This window comes from Cornus florida, unplaced genomic scaffold (genome assembly GCF_030987335.1).
Source record: "Cornus florida cultivar Cherokee Brave unplaced genomic scaffold, ASM3098733v1 CherokeeBrave_3.0.0_Hap2_Chr05, whole genome shotgun sequence".
In the NCBI taxonomy this organism is placed as follows: Eukaryota; Viridiplantae; Streptophyta; class Magnoliopsida; order Cornales; family Cornaceae; genus Cornus; species Cornus florida.
The window spans coordinates 111,137,094-111,160,764 of NW_026775575.1; the positions used below are offsets into that span (position 1 = coordinate 111,137,094).

Below are 23,671 nucleotides of genomic sequence, written 5' to 3' on the forward strand. Positions count from 1 at the left end.
TATTTTTCACTTGTAGCATATGTCTTTGACACACTGCGCATGTCCAATTCAACTAACATACCCAATTCACTCTATTTATTGTCAATAGAAACCTATATATATATTTGGCGGTAACGTTTGGTGGGAAAATGAATAAATCTATTTTTTCTATCACACACTCTCAATCGTTTCTCAAGCGCGTTCCAACAACCGCGAGATCTGAATTCGTCACTTAGCCACGTGGCGCCATGTGATTTAGCTGATGTGGGCCCAGATTGACAAACAAACACCTTAACGCGCGTGGTAATAAAACCCTCATATCAGAGTGGTGTGTGTGTGAACCCCTTCTCTGTACCTCCGCCCTAGTCTTCTTATAACAGCGAAAGAGTGAGAATGTAGAGAGAGAAACAGAGAGAGAGAGAGGGGGGCTCGAGAAAGCAAAACCTATCACCCAATCTTCACGGAACGCAGAAGGGTCGAAAGCAAAAGAAACTGATATCGAATCAAAGAAACTCTCATCGATGATTTCTAGGGTTTCTTTTTCTCTCTACTCTTGAATCATATTTATACCTCTGATCAATCCATCGGACGACGGAATCACAAGGTCAGTGACTACTCATTCATCGTTTTTTCTCCCCAATTTACAGTTACGGAACATCAAATGAAGAAACAAGGAGATTAATCAATACGCATTTATTTAAACTACAGATTTATTCATATACAAAAACACACACACATAGACGCACCATATCACATATATATTGGTAGTTCTTGTCATGCGATTGGCTCGGTCAGCTTCGGTTGCGAAGCGGCATAAGAATCTGCAATTGGGTATTTCTAGGGCTCGAAAGAAGCACAAGAGGCTTGACGCAATATGTGAAAAGGCATATACTCGAAGCCATCGTGGTGTCAAAGCTGAATCAAGTGAATGTAATGTTGGAAGTGAATTGAGTATTAATGAATCTGAGCTTCGTCGAAGTACAAGGGTTCGGAGGGCTCCAGTAGTGCTCGATGCCTCGCCCCCGCCTGCGAGGAAGAGGGCAAGGTTCCATAGAGGGAATGGAAGTGATTCTGTTGGAAGGGCGAAGAGGACTGATGGGATTAAGACTGATTCGACTTGTTCCACTTCGAAGGATATTGAGGAAGAACAAGTTAGTTGGACGTCTAGATTGAGATCTAGGGCTAAAAATGTGACTTTTGGAGTGAGAGAGAAGGGGGATTCATGGCCAAGGGGTAAAAGGAAGCTTTTTGAGGATTTGGATGGGCTTGAGAAAGAAACCAAGTTGGAGATTGGAGATTTGGATGACAAGAAAGAGGGACCAGAAAGTGGCAAGTCAACGGTTGTTAAGTCAAAGAGGCCGGGTAGAGTTAATGCTTCAAATGTTTTGAGGAATGCACATCAACAGATTGAGTCACATGGTGTTGAAGAGGATGATAAAGAGAATAATGAAGTGGAGGTGCTAGAAAGCAATGGTGGGGAGGATCCCTTGCATTTAAAGAGTGGAGCAGGATGTGGAAGTGAGGCGGAAGTAAAAGATGGTAATTCCATGCAGTTGGTCGAGAAAGAGGAGGGTGTTATTTCAACTGTCTCAGGGTTAGAAGGTTGCGTTGGCAATGAGAAGGTGGAAGCCATGGGCCAGGATAAGCAGGTGGAAGAATCAGAATATGTGGAGGGAGGAAATCAAAGTGATGCTATAGAAGTTGGCGAAGTTCCCACTGACCAAGCAGAGGATGAAAGATGTCATGATAAACCTCAGGAGGATGAGAATGCTTCACAGTTGGATAAGACAAATTGTGTTTCAACTTATGCACTTATCAAGCCACGTGTAAAAGAGGGGAGAAGATGTGGTTTATGTGGGGGAGGGACAGATGGTAAACCTCCAAAGAAGTTAGTACAAGATGGGGCTGGGAGTGATAATGAGGCATATAGTGGATCTTCAGGTTCTGAGGAAACCAACTATGACATATGGGATGGATTTGGCGATGAGCCTGGCTGGCTTGGACGCCTCCTGGGGCCCATAAATGACCGTTTTGGTATTGCTGGAATTTGGGTTCATCAACATTGTGCTGTATGGAGTCCAGAGGTATGATATCCTCAATAAATGCAGTTTATTGTCTTTCGTTTTTCATAATTGGCTTGCTTTCGTATGGAGTATGCAGATTGCTAGTATTTCTGTTTTGATGATTTATGCATATTTTCAGTGATTCCCTTATTAAAATTATAATATAATTTTGCTATAGCTGATAGATAGAAGTCCTTTGTGGATCCATCGAATTGTGCCAATGTGAAGATATATTGTTTCTTGCATTCTTTTATGATGAATATCTAAATTACTCACTTATTAAAAGCATGATACCGTAACGGCTTCTAAACAAGTAAGCATTGGTCACCCATTTTCATGTGGAGTAAGTTTGAGATTGGTGTGAGTCTTGTGACTAGCAATGGGTAATCACTTTTTTCTTGAGTCACTAATCAAAAAAAAAAAAATTACATTTTTCTCGAGTCACAAAAGTTAATCTGAGAATGTGGTATGTATTGTTGTGCTTACTCTCTAACAGATTTAGCTTTTGGGATAAGTGGTTTTTTGATGTGGCATCGGATTTTTGGTTTTTGGATGGTCCTGGATTCAAGTCTCTACATATGCTTCTGTCCCGGTCCTGGATTCATGTCTCTGCATATGCTTTTGTCCCCTTAGTATTTTTTTTTTTGATTGCTCTCAATATGTTCATTTAGTTTGCGCATGTGAATGGGTTGCATGTGATGGGGAGTGTTGGAGATTGATATTTATTGTAAGAGTCCATTTCTTTATAATTTATTGTTTGACAGTAAATATACTTTCCTAAAGTGGCTAGCAATACAATAACTTTTATTGTAAATCTTAATATAATCGGGCTAATGTCACATATACAATGAAATGACAAGAAATGGTAGAAAATGAAAGGGCAACAGGAAGAATGAGTTGAAAATGGAACTTGGATGAAAAAAGGGGAAGAATGAAAGAGGAGTAAGTAAATGGAAAGCCGTCCATGCTATATGCAATAAACTGTTGTGCTTACCAAAATGAAGCTGAGTGCTGAGACTCAGAGCGAGATTTTGAAAACTCCTTTTTTCCTTTTCTTTGTTGGTCCATATTGATACGAACGCAGGGGGGCTTGATAGCTTGTCTGCTTATGTCAACATCAAGAGATTTTGAATGCTTCACTTTGAGGGAGATATTGCATGTTATGAAATCAAAGGAGCTTTAGTAGGTGACTGTTTTTTTTGGTTAGATAGGAAATGGTGCCATTACTAGATTCTCAGGTCGATTTATATGAAGGTTTTGCGAGTTACAAGATGCTGATAGAGTTAAATTTGTTTTTGAATTCTTTCATGATGATTTTTAAAGCTTGAGTAGTGTACTATATATGATTTATAGAAGATTTAGGGAGTTCTTGCAAAGCTTGAGAATCTTTCAACTCTAAACCTAATCAAAGTATTGAAATTTGATTATTATGAGAGGACACATATATGGTACAGAAAACTGTTTGGATATATTTATTTTTATTTCCACTATCGTGTTCCCTACTCGTTACGAACTGAGGCTAAACCTTATGAATGCACTCATCGCCAGCAATTTAATTGCTTTAAGGAGTCCATGGGGTTGAACCTAAGATGTATTTTTCTTGAGTATGGACCTTGATTGATGATTTAGGATGGAGAAGGTACTAGGTGAAGTTTGAAAAGACCTTCGGTGGTGCTAGATTAGGGTCGCAGTCAACGCGGATTCATAGAAGAGATAGTGTAGCATTGGAGGCCACCAAAACTACTTGGGTTCAAGGCCTTGTTGGAATAATTGGTAGGCTTCTTTGAAATTAAGTTAGGTAGGATACTTTGAAGTTTTACAGAAAGGTCGTGGATGAGTTCAAGTTTGTGTTTATATCCCCTCTAAGATTAGGATGATGATCTATTTGGTGAGGAGAACATGGTAGTGCTCATTCTAATGTGACGGCTTCATCTCATCATTATGTCCACCTTTTTCTTGGGTTAGTGGGATGCCTTCGAGTGCATAAAGGGTGTTCAATTGAGATAGACAGGGATGGTATTGCTGCAATAGGGTAGGTGACTATGTTTGTAGAGGAGGATAGCTGAGGACTAGTAGGGCTGTAAATAAACCAAGCTGTTTGTGAACAGCTCGAGCTCAGCTCAAAAAGGGCTCGGTTTGTGTTCATTTGTTTAGTAAACGAACCGAGCTCAAACAAAACAAAAATCTTACGTTCGTTTATTAAACGAGCCGAGCTCAAACATATCTTTGCTTGTTATTAAACGAGCTGAGCTCAAATACCTTTGTGCTCGTTTTGAGCTTGTGAAATTGATATATTAATGTTGTAAATTTCTAGATATAAGCTTAGCCCATGTGGACTTGGCCTAGGTTGCAAATGAGTTGAGCCGAGCCGAACTTAGAGGTGTGTGGCTCAGCTCGGTAATGTGAGAGGAGTGTTGGAGCTCGGCTTGTTTTCAAGTGAGCTTGGCGCGACCAATAAAATCTCTCATTTTCTCTTTCTATCATCTCTCAAAAGTTTCTCTATTATTTAGGATTTTAATTTTCTTTTAATTTTTTTATTCAAATCAACTGAAAGGGATTTTATTTTGAACTCGTTGGTCTTATAGGGTTTAAAATCAGATTTGTTTGGGTTCTAATTTTGTTCTCTCTCACGTCTCAGCTTCCTATTTTATGACTTTTCAAACAAGCTCGAGTTTGAGCCAAGCTCATTATGTTAAACGAGCTAGGCGAGCCGAGCTCGAGTTTACTCACTTATGTTCTAGCTGAGCTTGGACGATAATGTAAAAGCTCGGCTCGAGCTCGAGCTGAGCTCAAACACTCTTCTAAAATGATCGAGCCGAGCTTGAACAGCCCATTCCTTGGCTTGGCTCGTTTACAGCCCTAGTCCCGAGATGTCCCTCTATTTATACTACCTCTACCTTGATCATCGAGTTCAAGGTTCGTAAAGATGGACTGAAAAGTGTGGTTGATGATGCAACATAAATTACTACATTGATGCCCCCTTTATGCCATCCAGGAGCCACATGTAACCTGGAGGTCATTTATCCATGTCGTATCGTTGCCTCGGACAACTCACCTTTGTGGGCTGGACAGAATTGTTCTGATTTGGTTTACTGATTTGCTAAATTCGTTTCGATTCTATGTTTGAATAGCTTTATTGCAGCAGGGGAATGAACATATGCTAGTATGAGTTGATTATTTTTTTTCCTAGTTGGTTACTTACCCCCCTCCCCCCCTCCAAGGAATTGTTTGCACCTAGTAGGAATCGATCCTGAGACCTGATGCTTCATGAGGTACCAGGGCCGAAGTCTTTTCCAACTAGGCCAACCCCTTGGGGTTTATGAGTTGAGTATTTGTACACACATCGAATCAGGCTTTCCTTTTTCTTCTTAGATGAGATGCCAATTTTTGGAAAAGGGGTTGGGAATTTGTTCAACCTTTGGACTGTTTTGTATTGCTTTCGGGAATTTATTTTTCCTTGTTGGTTTCTAATACTAGAAGTTACTCAAATGAAAATTACAATTACAATAGGAGAAACTTCTCCATTACATGACAAGGAATACACAAATTCCATTTCTAGCAAGCTAGTCTAACTCAATAGAACTAACATTACAGACCAAAAACAACCAAAAAATCTGCTAAGCTAATATTAAGATATGTGATAACATCCCAGATAATAGCCTGCACTGCATATGAGCCTTGTTCTTGAATCCCTGTATGAAGAGTAGCATTTCTGATGGACCAAATCTTCCAAAGAGTAACTGAAAAAATTCCACTCAATATCTTAGACTTTGTAGACTTAGCCGAAGTATTCTGCAAAAACCATTCCACAATTTGATTCAAACTAAAGAACCTTGGACACTGAATCTGCATTAACTCAAATAACCCTTTCCAAATCTCTGATGCAAACCTACAATTGCAGAACAAATGATCATTTGTATCCTCCTCAGCAAAGCAATTGTGACAGATAGATGTAACTTGCATCCCTCTTTTCTGTAAGTTCACAAATGACAAATTCTTGTTGTGTAAAATAATGACAGCACATATGCTGATCCAGGGCCTGCAATTTTTCCAACATATAGTAGCCCATCTGCACCTATTTCCAGTGGCGCGACAACTATTCCAAGCTGCCTTCAGTGAGAAGTTCCCATGATTCCACTTGATTTGATCAATTCCTGCATTAATATGAACCTGCTGGATAGCAGCCTTCGTATTATCAGAAAATTCTGCAGGTAAATTCCAGGTTCCTTGCTGTAAGATCACGGACAAATTAATCTGTCTGTCAAAATCCCTGAACCTCGTAGCTTCAAACAACTGGATTAAAGACTGCCCTTGGCACCATGGGTCAACAGCTTAAACTTTGTGCCATCCCCAACCTGAAAATTCACATTATCTAACACCATCTCTCTGACCCCCAACAGATACTTCCAAATAACTGAATCATTCCCCTTTGGAACAGCAAGCCAAAAATTAGTCTTGTTCAAATACACTGCCTTCAACCATTGAACCCACAGTTTGTCTTTCTGCTGAATAAAAACCCAACACATGGTTAATTTTGCTGCATAATCAATATCCCTGATCCTTCCAATATTAAATCCTCCCTCTGCTGCAGGTAGAGTAACTTGACTCCATTTGATTTGAGCCATCTTCTTAACATCTTGTTTACCACTCCACAAAGAGTGTTTGCATCTTTTCTCCAACATATTCTTAACTTCCCAAGGCACTTTAAACCCAAAAAGCCAATGATATAAGTATGAAAACAGCACTGATTGATCAACTCCAACCTCCCAGCAATTGATAAGTTGATTGTATTCCAATGCTCCAATCTGGCATCAACCTTATCAAGCAAAGTCCTATAATCACCTGCTTTTAAAGTATTATTGGATAAAGCAAGCCAAGATACCTGAAAGGAAATTGCTCCACTTGGAACTTCAAAATTCTGATTAATCTTCTTCTGCCTCGCACTGCCTTAGAAAAAACAATTGAACTTTTCTCTTTGTTAACTTGCAGCCCTGAAGTGTTCTTGAATAACCTCAAAATCTCTTCAATAGCTCTAATGGATGCCACTTCAGCCTTCACCACCATAAGCAAATCATCTGCATAAAAAGCATGAGTTATATTCAGACCCGTTTTTGCCACCTCCTTGCATCTCTTAATTCTACCATCCTCAATAGCCAAAGCTATAAGTTTTGAAAAATACTCTTGCCACAAAAGAGAACAGAAGAGGAGACAATGGACACCCTTGTCTAAGACCTTTAGAAGCTTGAAAAAATCCTGCAGGTACCCCATTGCAAAGCACAGAAAAATTAGCAGTAGAAATACACCCCATAATCCATGTAATCCACTTCCCACTAAACCCGTGACTGTGAAGAACTTTCTGAATAAACCTCCAACATAAGCCTTTTTAAGATCAATCTTTAAAGCAACAGTAGGGTCACCATTCTTCCTACCAAACCCTTTGACAAGATCATTCACCAACAAAAAATTATCATGTAATCTTCTAGACTTTATGAAAGCTGATTGTTCAGGTCCTATCAGATTGGGAAACACATTACTCAGTCTGTTAGCAAGCAGCTTGGCTATGATCTTGTAAGTAATATTACACAAAGCAATGAGTCTATAATTGGCAATTTTATCTCCATGATTACTCTTAGGAATAAGAGTAAGAAAGGTTGCATTAACTCCCTTTGGTAGATTCCCATTATTAAAAAAAATACAAAACAGCATTCACAACATCTTGCCCAACAATCTCCCAAAATTTCTGATAGAACCTAGCAGGGAATCCATCAGGCCCCGGGGCTTTATCAGTTTTAAATTGCATCACCACAGTTTTTATTTCCTCTACAGAAAAACATTGATCTAAACTACAACTATCTTCCTGAGATAACACCTTTCTGGGATTAATAATTGCATCATTCACTCCCTCATTAGCATTATATAATTCAGTATAAAATTCTACTAACCAGTCCTTAATAATGTTAGGATCAGTGGACACATCACCTGTAGTATTCTCCAGAGCAGTAATTGCATTACTACATCTTCTTTGCTTCACCACATTATGAAAGAAAGCTGTACATTTGTCCCCCTCTTTCAGCCAATTAGCTCTAGCCTTCTGAGCCCACAGAATCTCTTCCAAATCCAAATAACGTTGAAGTGTACTACTAGCATCCTTCTCCTGATCAATCAACACAGAATTGTCTGGATCCTGCGACATTACCATTTGAACTTTAGATAACTACTCCCTAGCTGTCTTCACTTGTTCAGCCATTACCCCCTTCTTTTTATTCCAAACTTTCACAGCAATTTTAACTTCTCTAAGCTTTTTCTGTAAAACATGTAGCGGATTCCCTGTAACAACTGTCTTCCAAGCTTCAGAAACAACCACTTTGACTTCGTCTTGAAGACACCAAATTTTCAGAAATTTGAAAGGTTTTGGACCTGCAGAAACTCCAAAATTCATGTGAATTGCTAAACCATAATGATCTGATAAAGAAGCTGGGGTTAAGGTAACCTTGGCATCAATGAATTTATGTAACCAACAAGGATTAATCAGCACTCTATCAAGTTTAGCATTAATCCTTTTTTGAGCTTTTTGTTTGTTACACCATGACCAATCTCCATTATTAATAGGCATCTCATCCATTCTAATATCAAAGATCACTCCATTAAATTCATCCAACAGCTTCTGAGATTCCCTCCTACCCCCCTTCTTCTCATTATTAGCCCGAACCATGTTCCAGTCACCCAAAGCAATCCATGGCCCTGCAATCACAGTTTCATGACCCTTGAGAGATCTCCATAATTCTCTTCTAGTGACTACCCTATTAGCAGCATACACAGCAGACACATACACCACAAAACCAGAAATAATGTGCTTGACATGGAATAACATAGCTTGAGAGTCTTCTTTCATCAATACCACATCAAACAAGACAGGATTCCAGCCAAACCAGATTTTCCCTAACTCATTTGCCTTGTAGTTTGCCACCCAAGACCAATTAGGACAAATTTTTTTCTGAATTCTGCTAGCTTTTTCCTCCTTAACCCTAGTTTCAACAAGGACAGTTAAAGCAAAATTATTCTCAATTATCCATTGCTTAACTTCCTTTTGCATTGGAGACCTATTAAGGCCTCTCACGTTCCAAACTCCTAACATTGAGAAGAAGGTTGCAGCGAACCACTGCTAACATTCGTACCCCTAGTCACCCTATCTGATAATGGTATCTGAGGTTCCTTTCTTTGTCTTGATATCTTTCCTTCTCCTTTGACATCCAAATTCTTTGAGTAATTGCCCCCCTTGTCACCATCAATAACAACCAGCTCTTGTCTATTTTGTGAAATCTCATTGCCCTCCTCTGCTAGACGTGGATGGATTACTTGGATTGGAGTTATATGTTGATACACCTCCAAAGCAGAATTAACCTCTTGGCCATTACTCCTTTCATCAGCCCCTTCATTATTAACTTCCACCAGGTGTAAAACTTCATTCGTTGTCTGATTTTTCTCTGTCAAATCCTCACCTGTAGTATCACTTTCTATTTTGTCAACAACAACCACTTCATCATCAATCCTTTGATCCTTGTCTTCTTCAATACTTCCTAACACATCAAAAGCATTTGTAGTAACCAGATTTTTCGTGGGTTTCACCTGCACAACTCTCTCAGTAATTTGTTCGACCACTTGATCTTCACCTTCTATCTCAATCAATTTACCCTTTTGCTTGACCACCCATTTTTCCATTCTTTTCTTTGGTTTAGTCTGCCTATCTTCTGTGGACATTGCGCTTCTGTGTGACCCACTCTCTTACAAACCCCACACAATGTAGGTTTCCATTCATATTCAAGCCCAATTGTACAGTCACAGCCATGTATGTCCACAATCATATCATTCGGTAATTCCTCCTTAACATCCACTTCCACCATAACTCTTACAAATTGACTTTTGTCACGATGGATCTCAGGGTCATCCATATATATAGGGTTAGCAAATGTAGAGCATATCTTAGAAACAGAACTCTCATTACGGCAATGGACTGGCAGATCATGTATTCGTAACCAGACAGGCACTGTCTCCATCACTTCCTTAACCAAGTTCACGTTCTCATCCCATTTCTTCAATATGATTGGACGCCCTTCAAAAGTGTGAATTCGAGATAATACAGTTTGTATGGCACTCTCATTCTTGAACCTCACCATAAAAAAACCATCCTTCAAATACACAAGGGTAAAATCCTTGGACCAATATTTCGCTACAAACGCTTTGAAGTATGGATAGTAAGGCTTTTTTCCCATAACATAACCCATCACCGAGGTCTTCCAAAACGCAATTTCTTCTGCAACATCTTCTTCCATTATAGAAACTTTCACCCCTCGACATTCTTTGTGGAACTACAGATTTTTAAATGACGAAGGTGCGGTATTATTAAAAAACTACTAAAGGTAGGTCGTGTAGGGGTCATAATCCGGCTGGGATCGCTTGCCGGCGTCGTGAGGGAGGAGGTCTGGCCCTCCTCCATGGTGGCCGTACCCCCTTCACGTGAAAACCAAAGCCAAAGCCCTAATTTTTTCCAAATCGTCTAGCAGAGAGAAAAAGGGTAAGAAAAAAAATATTATCAAAATAGCCAATGTTTAATTGTGACTTGTAAACCCCAAGTTATTACAAAGATAGCAACTTCCATGTCACATTTTTGTTATTAATAAACCCAAGTTTTTGCAGAGGTAGCAATTCCCTTTTAGGTTCCTTTAAAATTTATTAGGAATGGTTTCCAAAACCATTTTCCAGAAAAGCCCTTTTAAATGTGCTTTTCACCACATTCCCATTTCATCCTTTTTTGAAAATACAAGAAGCCTTTTTCCCAACTACTTGGGACTGGCGACATGAATCCAATATTTTCATTCCGCTCTATTAAAGTACATAGCCTCGGTCAAACCACCCTTTTTTGAAAATATAAAGCATATTTTGGGGATGATATAGAATTAGCAATTAGATGTTTGTTTTTCTGATTGGTATGCTATCACCTTTTCCTTCATAGAGCACTGTTGTTATTCAACCTTGTTTTCCTTTAGTTTTTTGTCATTCAAACTTGTTTTCCTTTAGTTTCTTTGTCATCCAAACACTTTTGCTTCTTGTTGTGGTGAAAAAACTTGATAATGTTTGAAAATTTTGCTTTTTTGTGGAGGTAGACCCTAAGATGGATCTGCTGGATGTTTTGAATGTGTTGATTGCTTTTTGTGTTTGGCCGTTTGACCAAAATGTTTGTGTTGGACCTTTGGTTGAGAACTGGAATAGTAAACACTATTTAGACTCTACTGAGGTGGGGCATTTGCTTGAATTTTTTTGATTTAATTGTAACCATCCTCTTTGGGTGGCACATGGGTTTTTTTGCTTAAAATTCCTTAGGTAGTTACTGGTTGGAATTTCCTGAATAGAAAATTCTTAGGCAGAAAGCAGATAACTTTGATTGCTGTTTGTATTGAGTTAGTTGCTTCTGAGTTCTGACTTTCATAGTTCTTGCTGAATTTGCTGGTTGCCTCACCACGTTCAGATCAACAGTGAATCGTTTCCGTTGTTCTTTTATTGTTATTGTGTCAGCCTTGATCATCCATGCTGCTGTTAGTGACTTCACAGTTGCTGTTCTCCTTACGTCCCTCTTAGCCCACGTGTGAAAGATTGTGGAGAGATTCTTTGGTGATATTTATTTGTCTTCCTGAAGTCCCTTTACCCCACGTTTGGCGGAGAGGTTTTGGGAGGGTTTTTTACTGAAATTTATTATTGCTCTTCCTCTTGAAATTCTAGTATTTATGCGGAAGCCACTAGTAGTCTAGTTCCATATTTCCTATTTTCTTCCTCTAAGATTGTTTCATACTTTTTATTGTCTTCCTTTGATAAGCATATTAATTGGCACTTGATTTTGATTTGAGTTCGTTAGCTGAATTCTTGGTGGTCTTAGTACTTTGTTGAAAATGCTTACTGATATTTTGTGTTTATAAGATTATCAGGGCTCAAAATTATACCATCTCGAGTCTTGCTATATGATGGACCATGTTAGTAGGAAGTAAGCTACAATCTTAACTGCTTTTTTTTTTAACACCTTTTTTTGTTATATGCGCTACACATACTTTTTAAATTGGCTTCATTAGCTTAATGTATTTGCTGCAGGAATTTCATACTTGTTTTGTTTATTTTTCTTTTAACTATTTTGTCGAACTAAATCTCCATTCATTCTGATTTGTGTTATCAGGTTTATTTTGCTGGTTTGGGATGCTTGAAGAATGTTCGGGCAGCACTTTGCCGAGGACGAGTATTGAAATGCACCCGTTGTGGGAGGGCAGGGGCAACAATTGGATGTCGTGTTGATCGGTGTCCAAAAACTTACCACTTGGTTGGTTGTCAATATCTCTTTTTTCTTTTATTTTGCGGTCATTTAATGCAGTAGTGACTTCCAGATTAAATTTTCTTCATCAAAGTTACTTCATTAAATTATCCTCATTTTCTTATGCATTCTTTATTTTTGCAGCCTTGTGCACGAGCTAATGGTTGCATTTTTGATCATCGTAAATTTCTCATAGCCTGCACAGATCACCGGCATCTCTTCCAGCCTCATGGGAGTCAATATTTTCACCGGATAAAGAAAATGAAAGTTAAGAAAATGAAGTTGGAAACGAGAAAGCTGTCAAATGATGCTTGGCGGAAGGATCTTGAAGCAGAAGAAAAATGGTTAGAGAACTGTGGCGAGGATGAAGAGTTTTTGAAACGTGAGAGCAAGAGGCTTCATCGCGATCTATTAAGAATTGCGCCTGTGTACATTGGAGGCTCAAACTCTGAAAGTGACATACCTTTTCAGGGTTGGGAATCTGTTGCTGGTCTTCAAGACGTCATCCAGTGCATGAAGGAGGTTGTCATTTTACCATTATTATATCCTGAGTTTTTTAGTAATTTAGGGATTACTCCTCCTAGGGGTGTTCTTTTGCATGGATACCCTGGAACAGGTAAAACTCTAGTAGTACGTGCATTAATTGGTTCATGTTCTCGTGGTGATAAACGGATAGCCTATTTTGCTCGCAAAGGTGCGGATTGCTTGGGAAAATATGTCGGTGATGCTGAACGCCAGCTGAGACTTCTGTTTCAGGTTGCTGAGAAATCTCAACCATCCATAATTTTTTTTGATGAGATAGATGGTTTAGCACCTTGCCGCACTAGGCAGCAGGATCAGACTCATAATTCAGTTGTTTCAACTTTGCTCGCTCTATTGGATGGCTTAAAACCTCGCGGTTCAGTTGTGGTGATAGGTGCAACAAATCGTCCTGATGCTGTTGATCCAGCTTTGAGACGGCCTGGGAGGTTTGATAGGGAAATTTATTTTCCTCTGCCATCAGTCAAGGACAGGGAGGCTATTCTCTCAGTTCACACACAAAGGTGGCCGAAGCCGGTTACTGGTTCATTGCTCAGTTGGATTGCGAAAAGAACTGTAGGCTTTGCTGGTGCTGATCTTCAAGCTCTTTGTACTCAAGCAGCCATAATTGCCCTGAGGAGGAACTTCCCCTTACAAGAAGTATTGTCTGCTTCTGGAAAGAAAGCTTCACATAGCAAACGTCCTCCTCTTCCAGCCTTTACTGTGGAGGAGAGGGATTGGTTGGAAGCTCTTTCAGTTTCGCCACCTCCATGCTCTCGAAGGGAAGCAGGGATGGCTGCAAATGATGTAGTTTCCTCGCCTCTTGAAACCCATCTTGTTCCTTGTCTGCTCCAACCACTGTCAAAATTGCTCATTTCCCTTTATCTTGATGAACGCCTCTGGTTGCCGCCTTCTCTTTCTAAAGCCGTTACTTTGATCAAAAGTGTTATGATTTCTACTTTGGATAAGAAGAAAGTGGAGAGTGACCACTGGTGGTCCCATGTTCATGATTTGCTTCAAGAAGCCAGTGTTGCGAAGGAGATTGAGAGTTGCCTTTCACGTGCCAGCATTGTTATTGGAGAGGCTAGTTATGCTGGTTTTGATGATTTGGATGCCGTTACTGACGCCAACAGTTCCAAAGTGCTGCAAATGGGTGCCCGCACTAGTTTGTTGCGAAATATATCTTTTGGGCAAGGAAAGAAGTTGGGATTCCGGGTACTGATATCTGGAAGTCCCAGATCTGGCCAGAGATATCTTGCTTCTTGCCTTCTCCACTGTTTTGCTGGCAATGTCGAAATTCAGAAGGTTGATTTGGCTACAATTTCACAAGAAGGACATGGAGATCCGGTGCAAGGTTTAACACAAATATTAAGTATGTTCCTTTATCTTTTCATCTCTAGTTGGCATAATTTTGTCAATAAAGTAAAAAGTACTTGCAGTTATAGAATTAAAAGGTATAGATCCAAGGTGTTTGCATGTATTTAGGATTTTTTATTTATTCAATATCCAGATATTGGTTATGGGGACGTCGTCTTAGTGTTACAATTGGGTGTAGCGACTTGGTTGTGCCCAAAAAGTCAGATTACAAAGATTCTTCGAATATTTTAACACTGGTATTTGATACAAACTTCCAACATGATTCCAGTGGTTGTTGTTGATTTAGGTCCTTGTTTCATTGAATCAAATCTTAGTATTAGTGAAGGATTCTTTGAGTCTTCAAATCTTAGGATGCTGGGACAGGGTTAGATTCTTAGAGTTCCCACTCTTTCTTATCGTGTACCTTTGGGTAAAACTATGTTTTTGCATTGCATACTGTCTGGTCCTTCTCTAAAATGAGCACTAGAACATTTTTAGATGGTAAACAATGGAACTCCTTGTGAATTTGGGAAGTGTTGCTCCCTCACAAGCATGTTAGACACATGTTCCGTAATTTGATCTAGTTAATTCTGGGATATATTGATTGGATTAGGTATTGCAAGGCTTGGTTTTGGGAGTTACATTGGTTATTGCAGAGATTCATGAAATGAAATTGTTGGCTTACAAAATTCAATTTTCAAAAGTTTTGCATTATACTTCCACAAATTCAATGGTTTGCTTTCTATTCTTATTTTAGCTTTGTGAAAGTGAAATGGGTGCTTTGATCTCTAGACTTCTGAAGCTTGATTTGACTGATTTTATTGTGCTATGTTTACCGCTTGGTGTCTTGCTCTTTAATTTCTTCTCTTGCCTCTTGTGAACTTTTTCATGTTGTTCACCAACTAGGCTTCCCAGTCCTCTCTTAATGCAAACGATAAGAAGTAACCACCTTATTTTACATGGCACTGTTACAGAAAGTGTCATGTGTTGGCATATTCATTGAGCAAATGTCGTGTCATGGTGTATATGTGGTGTCACTTTACATCGACATTGAAGCTATGATTGTAGATTGATGATTGAGCCGAAGGATCGCATTGACATCTTGCTTCAACATTCATCAATTACACAATATAAAGAAGGTTAGTGACCTAAGAGACCATTGATTCAGAGTGAATAAATTAGGAAACTTGAATTAATTTGAAATTATTAATTACAATAATTATAAATTTAAAGTTGAATATTAATTCACTATGAATGAATTCGGTAACATTAATGCTGGTTAGAAAACGTAGATTTTGAGTTTAAGTTGAAAACCAGTTTAAAAGTTGATTTTGGAGAGGATTTTAAGTTGTAAAAATTGATCTGTCCTTAAAAATTCATTAAAAGTAAATTACTTGGAATTTTGTTATCGTCTTATATTTATATATACACATAAATTAGACATGATAAGCTTTCCAACAATATATTATTTGCTTAATTTTGAGTTCGTTTGACCCCTCAACGAAGCATCCAAAGTTAGGCTATATGCAGTCAGGTTTAGCAGAAAAGCTCAATCGATCGAGCAACCTGAATCTCGATTGATCGAAGTTACACCAAAATAGCTTGACTGGAAGCTCGGTCAATTGAGGAAAACCCAGAAGGTGTCAATTGATTGAACAGGCACCCAAAGTAGGTGAAAAACGCGATTCCAAGTCCGAAAAAGTTTTTAAACTTTCCAAAATTCATCCAAAAAATTCCTATCACTATAAAAAGGTGCTCAGGGTTCTCTAAACATTAGAAAGCATAAGATTCATGAATACACAATTTTGAGAGAGAATTCAAGTGAAGTTTGTTCTCGAAAGATGCCTATCCCATGCTCTCTTCGTCTTCGATATAATTCCATTTGTGATATTAGTTAAATTTGATTATTTTTCTTGAATTTAAAAATATGTTTCCACAGTACTTCAAGGATTCAAACATGGATTGGTTGGCCTGTAGAAGTACCTCAGTTTCCCCTTATGTTCTTTGTGTTTGCGGATCATTTGATGCTCTTGTGATAATTGGTGTGAGAGTAAAAGATTGGGCTGCTAAATGTGATAATTAAGGTTTGACTATGAGTGCAAATATTTTGTACAGATAATTTTGAAGATTAAGTCTACCTAATCTACCTTTCTTAGAAATCGATTTCTCGAGTTGCATTCTTAGTCATTCTAACAATTCTTGCCATTTATCTGCTCAAATGGTGGAGTTTTTTGGTCGTAATGGCTGGCAATCTATCTTTTCCTTCACTTCTTTTTTCCCTTTGAAAGTTCTTGACATCTTGTCATATTGAATTTTCATTGTTGATTTTGAATATGTTGTTGTATATGATTTAATGATTCTCTTCATTGTTTTATTATTAGATGTTGTCTACATTCCTTGTAATTTGTGTGGTCTTGTTGTTTTCTTTACTATATATATGCTTTTGAATCATTTGGCCGTCAATGTTCCATTCTTAATTGTTTCTGTTAGTTTATTTGTGGCCTTTGCATATGGTGTTTTCGTTTATCACAAAGTACCTTTTTGGTGGTATCTCACAAAATATATTTTAGTTGGCTATAGCAACAAGAAGAATTTTAAAATGTCACACGCAGTTTTAGCAATTTGTGAATTTCTGTAAGGTTGAGGATTCCATTGTTGGTATATTTTATCCAATCGTATTGAAATTTGAACCTCAAAACCTCAAAGGCCAACACCTAATTGACACGAATGAGGAAATACTTTCATGAATGTGTGCGTCATAGTGATTTTCTAGATTTATTTATTGGAACAGATGCTCAATATTTTATCGATTTCCGTCGCAGTGAGATGTGCTAGTGTGGGGTTGTGCATGATATTCATGCCAAGAATTGATTTGTGGGCTATAGAAACATGCCATCAAGTTGGCGAAAAGGAGAGCGATTCTGATTCAACAAACCTAGAACCATCTGAGAAGAAATGTTGTTTTACACACAGTGATGTCGGAAAGGATAAGAGCTCTAGTTCGATGGTATGTGAATCAGCGGAGATGAGGGGTTCCCAAGATGATATCCAAAGAACCTCGCATATCTGGAACTTATTTATTGAGCAGGTGGAGTCCATGTGTGTGTCTGCATCTTTGATGATTCTGGTATGACTGCCTCTCCTTATTTTATTTTATTATTATTATTTTCTTTTCACAACCTTGAAAAAGTATGACTTATACGACTATTATGCCATCTGACTTCATCTTATTGCATGGGTTATGCTGGTACTAGATATCCACCAACTCACAAATTATTGTATATAAATATATATATATATATATCATTGTATTTATGTGTAAACAAGTAGAAAGTTACTTTTGCAGTGCTTTTCCTACCTACATTCTGAATTTGTTCCCTTATTTTTTGTTCAAGGTGGATTGTTTGAGACTGTGATGTTTACCTGAGTTGTAACTCCATGTTTATTTATCTGACAGTTCCCTCTCTCACTGGATTTAATTTTTTTTTGCTTAACTGCTTTCTGGATGTGGTTTTTGGACACTAATAAGTGGCCTAAATCTGAATGCTTATGAGTTCATCCCTATAGATTTATAGAATTTATGTGGTGGAAATAATTTAGTTATTTTCTCCATTGACAAGTCAGTCACAGAAGGGAGAAGTTAACGCACCATATGACCGGCCCTCCTTAAATGTTGTCTGCTATCGGGAGTAGGTATTAAATTGCAGGTGAAGGGTGAGAAGGCTGGTTGAAGTGGAGTTAATGGACCAAATCATAATGTTAATAACCTGTGCTCAAAATTTCCAACGTTTAGCCATCTTGCTCATTTCTATGATGTTTTTGTCACTCCTGCTAGTGCCATTGCCTTTAATATATCATCTCTATCCTACTTGGCAACCATTCTTGTTGCAGTTGACTGAATTATTTATTAATATTCTGCTTGAACAGGCTACTTCAGAAGTGCCATTTTCATTACTCCCTCTTAGAATAAGGCAGTTCTTCAAGAATGACATACTGAATTGCAATTTTTCAATTCCCTCAGTGGGCACAGTACCCCGATTCTCCGTGCAGGTTGATGGAAAATTCAACCATGATATTGTAATTGATTCATCTGCAGTAGAGTTATCAAAGGATTTAGTTCAACAGTTTGTTCAGTTGATTCATCATAAAATTCACATTCATACGAGTTCACGCAAGGAGGACAAAGCTTGTGACACCTTTGAAGGGGATGCAGATATGGCATGTCACAGCACGGATCCTTGTTCTTCCAGTGGATATGGAAGGAAAACAGAGTGTCCTGACACTTCTGTTACGAAGGTTCCACTTCCTCCTAACAGTAAGAGTGCGAAAGGGAAATCAAGCTTGCTGCTGGCAATATGTATGTTTGGCTACCAAATTCTGAGGTATCCCCATTTTGCTGAACTCTGTTGGGTGACATCCAAGTTAAAAGATGGTCCCTCTGCTGATATAAATGGACCTTGGAAGGGTTGGCCGTTCAATTCCTGTATTGTTCGTCCTAATAAATTGTCAGAGAAGGTAGCTGTTGCTTGTACCTCCAGCAATATCAAAAGCAAAGAAACACCTGGTTTAGTTACAGGCCTAATTGCTATTGGTTTATCGGCATACAGAGGTATGTACACATCACTGGGAGAAGTTTCCTGCAATGTTCGGAAGGTTCTGGAGCTCCTAGCTGGAGAGATTAATGACAAAGTTCAGGCTGGGAAGGATAGATGTCAATTTATTCATCTTTTATCACAAGTGGCTCATTTCGAAGATATGGTTAATAGCTGGGCATACACACTAAAGAGGTACTGTTGTGATTTATGTCAGTGTGCCCCAAAGTTTATTTTAAAATTTTCATTCAATATTTGTCTGACATATGTCTTGTATTTCAGTTTAGAAGTAGATGCACAAATGGCAGTGGCAAACCCTAAGCTACCTTATTTAGGATCTCCGCAAAATTATAATACATGCGAGGATAATCGGCTTCAAATTGATGGCTGCAAGCCAAATGTTTCTAACAATGGTTTCCATGAACCTGAAGTGCTAGAAGAAGGCACCCAGGGGTTTGCTGCTAAAAATATTGAATGTGTTGATTTAAACAAAGGAGATGGCGATTTTGGTAATGCAAATTCTGAGGGTAGAGTTGCAGATATAGAAGGACCTGCAGAACAAATGGTATTACACCATTCTACCCCTGATAAACCGAATGGTATCAATCCTGAACCATGCAGGTCAGAAAATCCAGGATATTATACAGGTTCTGATGGAGGCATTGGGCCCTTGCAACATTCTAACGGAATTGCATGCACAGATTCTGTAGTCCTTCTGGAGGATGGTCCCTGTGGTTCAGTTAATGTGGATAGTGTTGAGTTTCCTAGTTTCACAAAAGAAGATTGCAGAAACAATTTGTCCATGGATGAAACTATTACTGCATCCAAGGATGGCAACCCAATATCTGAAGAACTAAATATAGATGTCAATCCCTCGTCAAACAAGACTAGCAGTTTCTCTTCCGACTCGAAGGTTGTATGTTCATATAGTTGTTGCTCTGGGTGCCTATTCAACCTCCACAATTTGATGCAGAAATATCTCATCCATGAATGGCGATTGAGAGGGATTGATTGGACAGTAGAGGATGTCCATGATGGTGTTGCATCATTATCTGTGAATCTTCTTGCAGCAATAAGGAAATTGTGTTCTGCTGAAAGTTCTGCCAATTCATTTGACAAGAAACCGGTGCATGGTGATATTGGTAATTTGTTTGAATATCAAGAAAAGTGTACGTGCCAATGTAAAAGTTCAGGAAATAGATTAATCATGCCAACAGAATGTAGTTGTCATTCAAGAAGCGAGAGTATAATGCCAGAAGCAAATTCCTCTTGGAATGCTCAGCATGGGTTCAATTTGAAATTCATATACAGAGACGGTGTATTGGCCCCGGTAGACCCTGATGAAGATGTCTCTTTTCACTGTAAATTCGAGACTTTATGCCTTTGTTCTCTTATAGAGTGGATAGTAATGACCAAGCAGCCTTTAAATTGATGTGATGTTGTCACAGCTTTGATTGGCCTCATCTTGTTAGTAATTTTTAATTTCTTGCGGAATTTAGGTGAGAAACTTCCATCAAGAGATGTAAATCAAAATTTTGCTATGTGAGTTTCACTTCAACCGAGTTCTTCCTGTTCTTGCTTGAGCATCAATTGAAGAGTTGCTTTCCTTTGTTTCCCTTGCAAAGCGTTCCAAGTTTTGCTTTCTTGAATTGAAACCATATGTTGTGCCATGTAACTAGCATTTGTGGTTTTTTCATCTCTTTCAATGAAACTATACATCTTACATTAATTTCTTTCATAGTTATTTTGAAACTATATATCATACTTTAATGTCTTTCATATTTATATTGGTGTATATGATGTTCAAGATTATTGATATCTTGATTTGGTGCATGTGTTGAACTGACCCTTGCAGATCATGAAAATTGTAAACTTGTGCAACAGTTGTTGATGAAATGGAAGACCTAAGCCTCGTCCGCAGGTACTCTTTAATAGTTGTTACAGAAAGCTTCAAAAACTTTTTATTTCTATTTTTGAAATTTTGTTTCCTTGAAAAGCTTGAGAGAGAAACTAATAGACTTTGACTGAATTAAAAATGACTATCCAAAAGTTACACCCTCATCAGTTGGTGGTTGTTCATGTGAAATTGAGCTAAAGCTGGTGCAGATTCTGTATAAACTTATCAATGTACCCGCTCATGAAGCCTTGCCTTGATAGGGTCGTCTTCCACTTTTCATGGTTTTTCTGAATCAGACAACCCATTTCACTGTCTTTGTCTGTCACGCACTTGATGGCATTGCACAAGTTCTCCTTTGAAAACCATCCATTTTCATCCCTCTCTACCTCCACTGCAACCTTCAGTTCTTCGGCCATTAACTTAGTATTCAAGATTTGATCGCCCAGTTGTGGTACAAGCACTATCTGATTATCAGTCATCAAAGACTCCCACATTGATCCAAACCCACCGTGACTCACAAAACACCCAACTGATGGGTGAGCCAGTATTGCTGGTTGTTCTATCCATTCTCCATAAACCACTCCTCTCCCTTCAACTCTCTCTTCTAACCCCTCTGGAAATGCTTCTTCTACTGATGTCGAACCTGAGGGTGGTCTTGCAGCTACCAAAAATGGCAGGCCTGTTAACTCAAACCCTAAAAGTAGTTCCTGAAATTGGTTCTTTTCAAGGATCCATTGACTTCCAAATGCGCAGAAAACCACTGATCCTGGCTCGAACCCATTGAGCCACTTGACCCACCGATCGTCTTCCAATTGTGTTTTATCCGGTTCAGGCAAGGCTGGTCCTGTCAGCAACACAGGCTTTCCAAACTGGCTTCCTATGTAGTCACAGAAGTGTCCTTCTATTTCCTGGCATGTCCTGATAGAGATTGCATTGCATTCTTTCATGGCCGTTGTGACTCGGTCATAAAATGTTACGCCACGGCCAAACTCTAACGATACAAATGACAATGCACGACCTTCATATCCGCTTAAAAGGACTATGGAAGAGGGGTATCCTGGTGGTGGCTGTATCAACTCATCTGCTGATGGACCTATACATGCGGCCGGGACTAATGCAATAGCCAATGACGCTGCAGAAACAGGATTGTAGCATACGGTTTTGGAGCCAATCTTGGATGCTATTGCCGGAATCCAATGAGCAAAGTCATAGAAAACAAAATCGGGTTTCAAAAGGCGCAGCGATTCTTCTACTTGGTCACGCATTAGGTCCATGGCGGTGGCTAGATGACCATTCAAGAAAATGGTTATTTCTGAAGCGGTCTCGGTGCCAGGAGGAAGGCCTTGGACGTGTGGGACGGTCATGGTATGGAAGGTGATTAGATGAGGATGAAGATTGGAATGTTGCAGCTGAAGTTGAGCTTTTTTTGGCAACAAGAAAGAGATCCTGTGTCCTCTTTCTGCAAGTTTGTTAGCTAGACGGAGGAATGCAGTCATGTGGCCGAAGGCTAACCATGAAAACATGGCTATGTGAAACTTTGACTCCTTGGATTCTGCCATTTTTCATGTGGGGTTGCTAACTTCTTCTTCAACCTTTTTGTATACGATGAGAGACAGACAGAGGGCACTTCCCCCGATTCTGTTTGCAAAATTCTATTAATAGCAGTTGAATTATGGTGATCAGTAATGGAGATCTTATATAGAAAATCTGAAGCTGGCCTCCCAATTTTTTTTTTAAAAAATTCTATTTATAATTACCTATATATGTATGGTCATTAAAGGTGATTTGCAATGAAAATAATTTTTTTCTTCTTTTATTTTTAGGACTCTTCTAAGAGGATCATACTTGTCTATTCACTTGTGAATAGATATGATTTAATTATCGTTGATGTGGTCCAATCTTAATTACAAAATCAAGAAAGTAATAAATAAAAAAAATAATTTATTTTTGATAAATTATATTGTGTATTTATTTTCGATTTTATAATTAAAGACAATGTGTACATTTATGATTGGACCACATCAGTGTCAATACATTACGCCTACTAATCAATGAGTAGGGAAATATTGTTCCCTTCAAGTTTTAATGAACCTTTTTATTTTATTCTTTAAAATTCAAATGTAGTGAAAAAGTGTTAATTATTATTGTAATTATTTCTACAACATATTATTACTCTATTCATAGTTCCATACACATTTTTAAAAAACAAATGAATTTAAGAGAGAAGAAATTTTTTCTTGACACTTTATAACCTCAATTATTGGTCACTCATATTGAAAAGATATGTAGACATGCTGTTGAAAGCATACATTAAAAATGCATTGGAATTTTTTTTGTTATAACTTTTTAATTATATTTTTAGAACTTAATTTTAGATTAATAACGTCGAATAAATATGAAATACTTGAAAAATTACATATGTCGTCTAAGCAGGGTGTTTGATATTATAGGTGTTTAAATTAGGCCCTTTGCGGTTAGAGAGCTATTACACTCCTTCAAATCACAAATTGAAAGGCTTAATTTAACTTTTGTACGTTTTTAGAAACACAAATTATAAGGGTAAATGTGGAATTAGTCATGTCAGTGTCCAAGACCATCCATGGCCCAGGTGAAGATGAAATTAACGTGGCCGACACAATATCTAGCATCAATGAGTTGATGTGAAATATTAGGTCCCGCCAATTATTGTGATGGTGGAAGAGATTCTATAGGATAAGCTTTACCTATTTGATAAGGTTTATGAGGAGGAGTTGTTATCGGAGTATTTAGGACTTGTAAGCATTTAGTTTCACCGAAGTTTAATTGACAAGGGATAGTGATACCACAATTACACCTGATTTATGAATTAAGAGTCTTATCAAATGGAGTGATTAGATATAGTTTTGTTCAATGGTTTGCCTGCTGAGTTGAGTGG

The 23,671-nt window shown here is 38.3% G+C and overlaps 2 protein-coding genes across 2 annotated transcripts; one reads left to right on the top strand and one right to left on the bottom strand.

Annotated features, from left to right (window-relative positions):
- Nucleotides 1-332: 332 nt before the first annotated feature.
- Nucleotides 333-20,598, top strand: LOC132308577 (uncharacterized). Its single transcript, XM_059806696.1, has 7 exons — nt 333-583; nt 688-2,063; nt 12,262-12,402; nt 12,538-14,284; nt 17,091-17,395; nt 18,196-19,055; nt 19,143-20,598. The coding sequence occupies exons 2-7, from the start codon at nt 756-758 to the stop codon at nt 20,290-20,292; spliced, it is 5,511 nt and encodes a 1,836-aa protein (XP_059662679.1). The 5' UTR covers nt 333-583; nt 688-755; the 3' UTR covers nt 20,293-20,598.
- Nucleotides 20,599-20,866: 268 nt separating this feature from the next.
- Nucleotides 20,867-22,602, bottom strand: LOC132308578 (UDP-glycosyltransferase 79B6-like). Its single transcript, XM_059806697.1, has one exon. It carries the CDS (start codon nt 22,314-22,316, stop codon nt 20,952-20,954), a length of 1,365 nt encoding a protein of 454 aa, XP_059662680.1. The 5' UTR covers nt 22,317-22,602; the 3' UTR covers nt 20,867-20,951.
- Nucleotides 22,603-23,671: the final 1,069 nt, after the last annotated feature.